The sequence below is a fragment of the Chinchilla lanigera genome, unplaced genomic scaffold (assembly GCF_000276665.1).
Source record: "Chinchilla lanigera isolate Chin_1 unplaced genomic scaffold, ChiLan1.0 scaffold00094, whole genome shotgun sequence".
Classification (NCBI taxonomy): Eukaryota; Metazoa; Chordata; class Mammalia; order Rodentia; family Chinchillidae; genus Chinchilla; species Chinchilla lanigera.
The window spans coordinates 3,702,053-3,712,045 of NW_004955495.1; the positions used below are offsets into that span (position 1 = coordinate 3,702,053).

At 46.5% G+C, this 9,993-nt stretch overlaps 1 protein-coding gene and 1 pseudogene across 1 annotated transcript in view; both read right to left on the minus strand.

The window, feature by feature from the left end:
* Catsperd (catsper channel auxiliary subunit delta) overlaps positions 1–9,543 on the minus strand; it is a gene marked incomplete in the record, with an annotated part of 47,718 nt that extends 38,175 nt beyond the window's left edge. Inside the window, 4 exon segments of the mRNA XM_005406146.2 lie at positions 1,030–1,102; positions 5,128–5,204; positions 7,726–7,780; positions 9,404–9,543. Of these exon segments, the coding sequence (XP_005406203.2) occupies positions 1,030–1,102; positions 5,128–5,204; positions 7,726–7,780; positions 9,404–9,480 (282 nt within the window).
* On the minus strand, positions 1,882–2,367 carry LOC106146791 (annotated as a pseudogene).
* Positions 9,544–9,993: the final 450 nt, after the last annotated feature.

Below are 9,993 nucleotides of genomic sequence, written 5' to 3' on the forward strand. Positions count from 1 at the left end.
GAGCCCCCGCCCCCGCTTGGTTTTCAAACAACTCAATATGCTGGGGCCCGCTGGGAGCAAAATCCGGAAATCCGAGTCGGTGATACCCGGATGCAGCCCCAGTTTCTCTGCCTTACTTGGGCTTGTCTGAGAGCACAGCCTCGGGGTTTAGAGGACAGTGCGTCAGATACGTGGGAAACGGCGCTCTTCCGAGCATGTCCACGGTGTGTGCACACAGGGCAGGACTTTCCTTAGGTTCGGCAGCGAAACTTCTCAAGACACTAACTGAAAGGGTGCATTCTCTGCCTCAAGACACGTTAGGAAGGACTTGAAATTACTGCAGGCAAAGTCAGGCAGCGTCCGATTTACCAACATACGACACAACCCAAGTAAGGAAGAGCACTCGGCAGCCATTCTGGTCCCTTTTTCTCAACAGTGAGCTCATTTTGTAGTAGGGACAGAATAAAACCAACCCTTCTTTTAGCTTAGAAATTGCTTCTTAGAGCTAAGTCTTGGAAACAGTTATAGGCCCATAAATAGATGAACAGATAAATAAAATGCGATATTTCTACACAATGGAGTACTACTCAGCCATAAACAAGGGAGCAGTTGAGTCATTTGTAGGAAAATAGATGCACCTTGAGACCATAATGCTAAGTGAAGCAAATCAGACACAGAAGATTGATTATCACATGGTTTCTCTTATACAAGAAAGCCAACATATAAATAATCAAAGGAGCAAAATAAAAGAAAGTTGGCAGGAAATCGGGAACTAGACTTTGCCGACATGGGAAGGGGTGGGGGGATGGGGGGGTGGGAGGGGAAGGGGGAATAAAGGTTATGCCATATGTACATATACCCATTTCCCAAGAAGAATGCAATTATTATGTTTCTAATAAGAAATAATCAAAAAAGAAATGGCTTCTTAATGTCTTTCACTCTGTAAAATAATCTTAAACTAGCAAAGACAGACTAGTCGGATGTTTCCTGACCACATCATCCCGATCACTTATTTTGAGCAGCCTTCAAAGTGTTTCCTGAAATAATTACCATCATTGACGGAGGGATGGTGAGTGGATGGAGACTGTTCTCAAAGTTATCTCTCGTGAAAAAAACCTGCCGTCTGAAATCAACAATGAAAGCCAAATCAGGATGGTTTCACATAAGAAAAAAAAGAAAGAAAAATGAAGATACTCTGAAAATGTTTCATTCCTGTGAAATCTTTCTTTGGCTAGAGACCATTTAATTACCATTATATATTTGTTTATTTTGCATAAACAAATCTCTACAGCCTGGGTATTTGAAGTAACATTGCTTTTACTTATTTTTTTGATGCTTTAAACAATTTATTTAACTGAGACGGACTTCCATTTATTTAACTGCAGTGACTTCCATTTATTTTGCTACGTCTTTTCCCCGTGGTGATTTACAGGATCTTCAAGCCAATATAAATATTTCATAAATGTTCGGCCATTTGGGTAGACACCTACACAATACCCCAGCAATATCTTCTGCAAGAAAAACACCGAAGAGTAAAGACTTGACACAACTGACTAGGTGGGATGAAAATCTGCTCCAGATACTTGTTTCTGAGGTAAATGCATGAAACACCTGTTCAATTGAGAAAACCAGTTGGGCGTGGTGGCGCACCCCTGTAATCCCAGCACTCGGGAGGCTGAGGCAGGAGGATCATTGCAAGTTCGAGACCAGCCTGGGCTACAAAGTGAGCTCAAGGCCCACCTGAACTGCACAGGGAGACCTTGCCTCAAAAAGACTGAAAAAAAAAAAAAGAAAGAAAGAAAGAAAACCATCCTTACAACACAGGATGATTTTTTCTGTTTAAGTAGGGCCTAGAGTACCTAGCGGCAATCAGGTGCTCAATGGCAGAGCTCCATCCCCAGCCTATGCCATGAATTCATAGGGAACAGGTTCCAATAACTCAGGCTGCTTCCCATTGGTTCTCACTAAGTGCGCTTCTCTGGGCCGGGCCAGCTGCGGCTTCAGTTGAACCAGGTACCTTTCTCCTTGCCTTCCTTCTTTTTCTGATCATTTCCCTTGACACGTTTCAGGAAGCTATCTTGACTCTTTGAGTGCTTAATAAGCTCAATACACACATTAATCCTGTTGGCAAGAATCTTGCCCTTCACTTGCTTGATTACAACAATGCCGACAGCATGCTGGGTGACACTGTAGACTCTTCCTGTTTTGCCATGGTAACATTTGTGCGGCATCACTTTTTGCACAGTACCCATTCCCTTGATGTGTACAATATCACCCTTTTTTGTAGGTTTGCATATACGTGGCCAAAGGAACAACCCCATGTTTTCTAAAAGGCCTAGAGAACATTTACCGGGCTCCACTCCTCTTTCCCTTTGTGTTCGTCATTCTTGCAAATTACTGGAAGATGGCAGTTCCCGCTGGAAGGAGTAACATTGTTTTTAAAAGGTGACCACTCAGACCTCAACAGCACACACCTGTCATCCTGGCTACTTAGGAGGCTGAGGTTGGAGGATCAAAAATTTGAGGTCAGTGTGGGCGGCTTAGCAAGGCCCTGCTTCAAAATTAAAGAAAAAGCAATGCCTCATTGGTAGTACAAAAAAAAAAAAAAATTAAAAGATGGAGGACCACATCAAATATGAAATAAAATGCACATTAAGTGACAAGAGGAGCTCCAGTTTTGTAATTTATATAGCTCTATCACATTAAAATAAATAATTTCAGAAGAGAGATGCATATGTAAGAAATAATCGGTTCCTTCATGCAGGAACTTTTAAAATGGGAAAGTCTATCTATGAACATGGTATATCATTACTATATTCAAGTTGGCTCCCACGCCTCCCCCCATCATTTTATGGTTTTCAACAAAAAGGAAATGCTAAGTTAATTGCTATATGTTTTATTTTATTTTACTCAGTGAGGAATTGAGACTACGTAGTTTAGGCTGGCCTCAAACTTGTGACAATACTCCTGCCTCAGCCTTCTGAGTGCTGGGATGTGTCACCATGCCCGATTGTGTTTTTAAAACTTTACTGATTCCTAGGCACTGCAAAAAGAAAAATTTGATATCTATTGTGAATGGTACTTTTCATAATTCCTTTTTTTTTTTTCAGTGTTTGAGACAGGGTCTCACTATGTAGTCTAGGCTAGCCTTGAACTCACTATGTAGTGCAAGCTGGCCCCAAACTTGTGGTGATCCTCTTGCTTCAGCCTCTCAAGTGTTGGGATTACAGGCATACACCACCACACCCTGCATAAGTCCCTTTTATAATTGGTCATGGCTGATTTATAAACTCTGGTGATTTTTTTGTATTGATGTTTTTTTTGGTACTGGGAATTGAACTCAGGACTCATGCTTGCCAGGCAGGCACTTGTGCTACTGAGCTATATCCCCAGCCCTGCTGGTGATTTTTTAAAATATATTTTTAAAATTTCAAGGCCAGGTGTGGTGGTGCATGCCTGTAATCTCAGCACTCCAGAGGCTGAGGCAGGAGGATCGCTCTGAGTTCGAGGCCCACCTGGGCTACAAAGTGAGTTCAAGGCCAGCCTGAGCTGCATAGTGAGACCCTGTCTCAAAAAGGCAAAATAAATAAATAAATAAATAAAATTTCAGTTGACACATGGTAATTGTGCCTATGTCAGCGGTACAGTGTGGTATGTTATTGCATGAGTCCAATGTGTCAGGTGGTTGGTTTGGCTTGGTTTCTTTTTTTGAGACAGAGTCGCCTGTGCAGTCCAAGCTGACCTTCAACTCCTACCATGCTAGTCTCCTCTTACGTGTGGGGGTCTTTTCTATATTTTTTTTCATGTTCTGTTTTTTTGTTTCTGTTTTTGTTTTGGTACCAGGAATCAAACTCTGGACCTTGCAATTGCCAGGCAGGCGCTGATGCCACTGAGCTATATCTCCGGCCCTTTTTGGTCTTTGTGAGACAGGGTCTCGCTCTGCAGTTCAGGCTGGCCTTGAGCTCACTTTGTAGGCCATGCTGGTCTCAAACTTGCAACGATTCTCCTGCCTCAGCCTTCCCAGTGCTGGGACTGCAGGCATGCGCCACCATGCCCGGCGCTTCATGTTCTGTTTTGTTGCAGCCTGAGCACTCGCCTCTCTGCCTTTGCACATCTCTGGTCCTGACTCCCATCTTTAATGCATCTTCTACGCAAGTGCAAATCTCACAGCCCCAAACCCTCTGTTGCCTTTGGGATGAGGCCAAACATCTAGTGTCCTACTCGGTCCCCTGAGTCACTAGGCACAGTGCATGATATTTCTGTTCCTTTGACTGCTCTTCTCCAAGACCACAGACATTTCAGCATTTCTCTGTCCCGGGGGACTCCTATTCATCCTTCAACACCCTGGTTTTGACATCAACTCCTCATTAGAAACTGACATTTTCTGCCCCATGCTTATATCAAGCATCTTCAGCAGACCATACCCACACCCACGTACAGTCCTCCTTCAGTATCCATGCAGAACTGGTTCCAGGACTCCCTCCCCAAGGATGCCAAAATCTGCCAATTTGCAAGTCCTTTTCATTTATTTGTGGCTCAGAGGATCCAGCCCAGGGGCACTGTACATCCTCAGCCCTTTCGCTTTTTGAGACATGGTCTCACTAAGCTGCCCAGGCTGGCCTTTAACTTGAGATCCTCCTGCCTCAGCCTCCTGAGTTGCTGGGAGTACGGATGTGTACCACTGTGACCAGTTTCAAGTCCTTTTATAAAATGGGGTAGCGTTTGTGTGTGACCTACTTGGAACATCTTCTATAGTTTACGTAACGTCCGGTGAGCTGTACCCAGGCCTGTGGAATGCTGTGGAAATACGGCACTACAGACTGTATCGTCTAAGGCATAAGGACAAGGATGGAAGCGTGGAGTTGCCCAGCACAGATCCAATTTTTACAAAAGGGATTTGGAAGGTATTGGGGGTTAGTGAGCACCTGGACGTGGGACTGCAGGACCCACACTGTAATGTGCTTAGTTACTTTTCTTCCCGGCATGCTATCCCCCTTCTCTCCACCCGTAGTTCCTGACTGCAGATGCCCTGCAGCCATGCAGCCAGCAATGCAATGTCTTTGTTTATGTTTGTTGAGTGACTAAACGAGCAAAAAATCTAAATTTCCAGAGAAATGGAAGAAAACAGGACATACATGTGCCACTTACCCTAGATACAGTGCTGTGGTTTTCTTACATGGGTGTTTAATCAGGCTTGTTGTCGTAGATGGAAAATACAGGGCATCCTAGAATGAAAAAGGCAATATTTTCATACAGTCATTAACAGTAAACAACTAATAAAAACAATCTCCTAATGTGTGACATTACAAATATAAAGGGTGAAATCGGAATTACAAAGGTGGTTTCTTCCTGTTCTTTTGTTTTGTTTTTGTTTTTGTTTTGGGATAAGGTGCTTGTTATGTTACCCAAGCGGCCCTCGAACTCCTGGGGCAAAGAGATTCTCCTGCCTCTGCCTCCTAAATCCTGGGACCGCAGGTGTGTGGCACCATACTTGGCTTTACTTCCCATTTAGATGTGGTTGTGTGGCCATATCACATGGAACCACTGGGGGAAGCTGGGGATGGTTTCTCACTGGAATATTGTGATTTGTTCTGGATCTATAATCAAATCACAGGCTAATGATTCATATACATCTTTTTTTTTTTTTTTGACATATGGTCTCACTATGTAGTCCAGGCTGGCCTAGAACTTACCACGTTGCCCAGGCTGGGTTCGAACTTGTGGTTATCCTCCTGCCTCGGCCTCCCTAGCGCTGGGAGCACCACACCCCGCCCATATCACATTTTATCCCTATATATGTTACATGTTTGCTCCACACTGGGCATAGAGACTCACGCCTGTTGTCTCAGCTGCTGGGATGGTGGGGTGGGAGAATCACAAACTCAGGAGCTCAAGGCCAGCCTAGGTCACATAGCAAAACCATATTTCAAAACAACAAAAGAAAACAAAACAACCCACAGATGATTAGCTACTTGGAAGAGAGGCCAGAGGATGAAGAATCTTGGTGCTAACATGTTAGAAACTAGAGACTCGATCCCTTATAAAGGCGGCCACTACTTCTGAAGTTGTGCGACGTGAACAGGAGACCCCCTGAACCGATCAGAATTCTTCCCTACGCATTTAAAGCACGTTGGCTCACGTGACTTCACCTGTGGCACTGTGTTGTGTAGACAAAGCCATAGGGTTGGCTTCCTGTGCGACTCTGCATTTAAAAATCTCCAACAGCTGGGCGTGGTGGCGCACAGCTGTAATCCTAGCACTAGGGGGGCCGAGGCAGCCTGGACTACAGTGTGAGACCCTGTCTCAAAAAAAAAAAGAAAAGAAAAATCTCCACCAGCCAGGCTGGGGAGGCCCTTGCCTGCAGTCCCAGCACTGGGGGTGCTACGGAAGAAAGAGCATAAACTGGAGCCCAGCCTGGGCAACACAGTGAAACCCTCTCTCAGAATAACAAATAAAACGTGCTGGGGGTGTAGTTCAGTGGCAGAGCACTTGTCTAGCATGTGTGAGGCCCTGGTTCAAGCTCTAGTTGCGGGGGTGGGGGGATGCTCTTCAAACATAAATGTAGACTGAACATTAAATAAAAACTCTCATGATCTGAGCTCCAAACCAGTTCTGCATTTGGCTTTTCTTTTTTTTTTTGGTCTTTTTGAGACAGAGTCTCACTATGCAGTTCAGGCTGGCCTTGAGCTCACTTATGTAGCCCAGGCTGGCCTTGAACTCACAATGATACTTCTGCCTCAGCCTCCCAAGTGTTGGAATTACAGGCATGTGCTACTACGCCCGGCTCAAAACTAAATTTTTTTGTTTTTGTTTTTTTCCGGTACCAGGAATTGAACTTACAACCTCACGCTTGCCAGGCTGTGTTGCTGAGCTAAATCCCCAGGCCCTCTTTGGGCTTCTTGATCACTCTCAATGTGTGTGTGTGTGTGGTATCAGGAATTGAACCCAGACACTTCATTCTGAGCTACTCCAGCCCCTTTATAAAATTTTCAATCTTGAGACGAAGCTGCACTAGGTCGTCCAGGCTAGAACTCACCCTCTTCCTGTCTCAGCCTCACACAGTGCTGGAATCATGGGCGTGCGCCACTACAACCAAATCTTTCTCAATTTTTTTTGCCTTTTTGAGACATGGTCTCGCTATGCAGTTCAGGCTGGACTTGAGCTCACTTTGTAGCCCAGGCTGGTCTCGAACTCGCAATAATCCTCCTGCCTCAGCCTCCTGAGTGCTGGGATTACACTCATGTGTCACCACACCTGGCCTCAATTGGTTTGTTTTTGTTTGTTTGTTTTGTTTTTTTTCTGGTACCGGGAATCGAACTCACAACCTTGCGCTTGCCAGGCAGGTGCTGTGCAGCTGAGCTAAATGTCCAGCCCCTCAATTTGTTTGTTATCGCTATAGGAATGACAGATCTTTAAGGCCAATTAATTGTAAGGACTGGAGTAAGCAATGTTCTTAAGTTATGGACACATTATTGGTACCCAAGAAATACTAGGAAACCCGGTGTGGTGGTGCACGCCTGTAGTTGCAGCACTCGGGAGGCTGAGGCAGGAGGATCACTGTGAGTTTGAGGCCACCCTGGGCTACAAAGTGAGTTCAAGGCCACTCTGCACTACACAGAGAGACCCTGTCTCAAAAACAAACAAAAAACCCAAAAAACAACAACAAAAAGAAAAGAAATTCTACAAAATGTTCTGATTGGTCGTTAGCTAAAAGTGAGGGAATATTGTAAGGAAGGAACCACATACCCCAGGAACTTGCTGTCCACCATTAAACACTTTTCCTGTTCTCACTTTGTGAACACTAGAAGAAAGTGACAGGAGAAACAATTTGTCAGTTTTTATTGAATATTTTAGTCTGACTTCTTACAGATTGTCTCTGGTCAAACTATCAAATTATGAAGTACCTGTTCTGTGTTTTGTTTTCTGAGACAGGGCCTCCCTACGTAGTTCAGGCTGGCCTTGAACTCACTATGGAATCCAGGTTGGCCTTTAACTCTCAGCAATCCTCCTGCCTCAGCCTTCTGAGTGCTGGGATTGCAGGTGTGTGCCACAATGCCAGGGACAACAAATTCTCAAAGCATCCTGCTGTGAGAACCAGACTGGGGAAATGGAAGAACTGGATACAAGGTATGGTTCAGATCTTGAGAGAAACCCTACAGAAAAACCTCACTCTCTACCTATCAGCTCTGTCTTTTGGGAAGCATGTCTTGAATTTCCCTTGGTCTGTTTTCACACCTGTAAAATAAGATTAAGGCATCATTACTCTAAAAAGTTGTTGTGAGGCTGAGTCGGAGCCACACACCTGATGCACACTGTTACTACACTGCAGCAAACAGATCCCTGCTGAATGCAACAGTTCAAGGTCATTTCTGAAGGCAGGAACAGGCTTGGCCACCTGCCTGGCCCCGATGGTACTTGTACACGTACCCACTCACCTAACGTTTACTGATATCTAAAAATGTCCTGGCTAAGGAGTTAAATCAAGTGTGCATTTTAGGGCTGGGGGTGGAGCTCAGTGGTAGAATGCTTGTCTAGCCTGTGGGAGGCCCTGAGCTCTGTCCCCAGCACAAAAACAAGTAACAAAAACTGTCTACATCCTTATAGAACAATGCTCCAGTGACAGTAACACAGAAGAAACAATTTGTCAAAAAATAAGTAACATCAGTTAGTGATAGGAAAAAGCAGTTATAGGGAACAGAAAATAAGTAAGGAGAGGAGGGTGCGATGGCACACGCCTGTCATCCCAGCACGCTGGGAGGCTGAGGCAGGAGGATCACAAACTGGAGCCCACCCTGGGCAACTTTAGCAAGACCCTGTCTCAAAATAAAAAATAAAAAGGGCTGGAGATAACAGCTCAGTGCTAAGGCCCTGGGATTTTAAAAAAAGGTAAGCAGGTGCCACAGGCGGACTGAGGTAGCCTGGCTTGGAGGACCAAGACCGAGGGGCAGACCAGGGGCTCTCAGATCCTCAGGGGCCTCCTGGCACGAGTCCTTTTCGAGTGATCACCAACGTGGGGAAGGAAGTTCTCTCGGGATCTAAAAGTCGGAGACCAGAGACGGTGCTAAACATGGGGCAGTGCATAGCACAGCTCCTGGCAGAAGGTAACCCGACCCCAGATGTGAGCCGTGAGGCGCTGCGGGCTGCGCAGGGAACTTGGGCTTCTAGGCTGGCTTCCCTCAGAGAGCCGGGGAGGGCAAGCACGAGATCAGACCACTTAGGGGTCTGTCTGTGGACAGCAGGGCAAAGCCAAGGTGAGCACGAGGGGTGGGAGCCAAGCCCAGGTCCTGAAGTGGAAATGGTACTCCACAGAGGCATGGGCGACAGGGAGGTAGCGAGTCTGTGCCCAGAAAGCCTAAAGCAGAAACTCAGTGGCTTCGGTTCCAGGGTGAGCCAGGCCCCTCTCATGCAGGGAGGGCGGCCCCACCGGCACAGTGGCTGAGCTCCAACCAGCGGCCAGAGCCGCACGATCGCCGCCACCGCTATCAATATAAACATAAGCATCTATCTTGAGTTCTCCGGTATCAGCACAACCGCCAGGGACTCGCCGCACAATCTGAGCATGCGCGGCGCAGAAGTTGAACATGCGCACTGAGTAACCCCAAATCTGAGCATGCACGCTTGGAAACGATGCGGGCCTCCCGAACTTTGGGCATGCGCAGTTGCATCCCTAGAGGCCGAAACTGTGCCCGCTGTACGGTTGAGCCGCAGCCGGGGTATGCGCACACGGCCGCCGCGCAACGTGTACAGTGTGCGCATGCGTATGCTGTCTGCCGGGAAGCCCGAACCTGCCTACGCACCCTGAAAATTTGAGTGTTCCTTCCACCCGCGCGCCTACACGTGGGCGAAAGGCTGCCCACAAGTTTTCAAAGGCTGATCTTGCAGCAGTACTACTGCTCTAGTGGTGCGGGTGCATGCCCACAACTTTACAAGCGGCTCGAAGGGGCCTAGAGCGCGATAGCTGGACTCCAGAGGCCGATCAACAGGGAGCTCGGACCCCGCCCCGGCCACACCGTA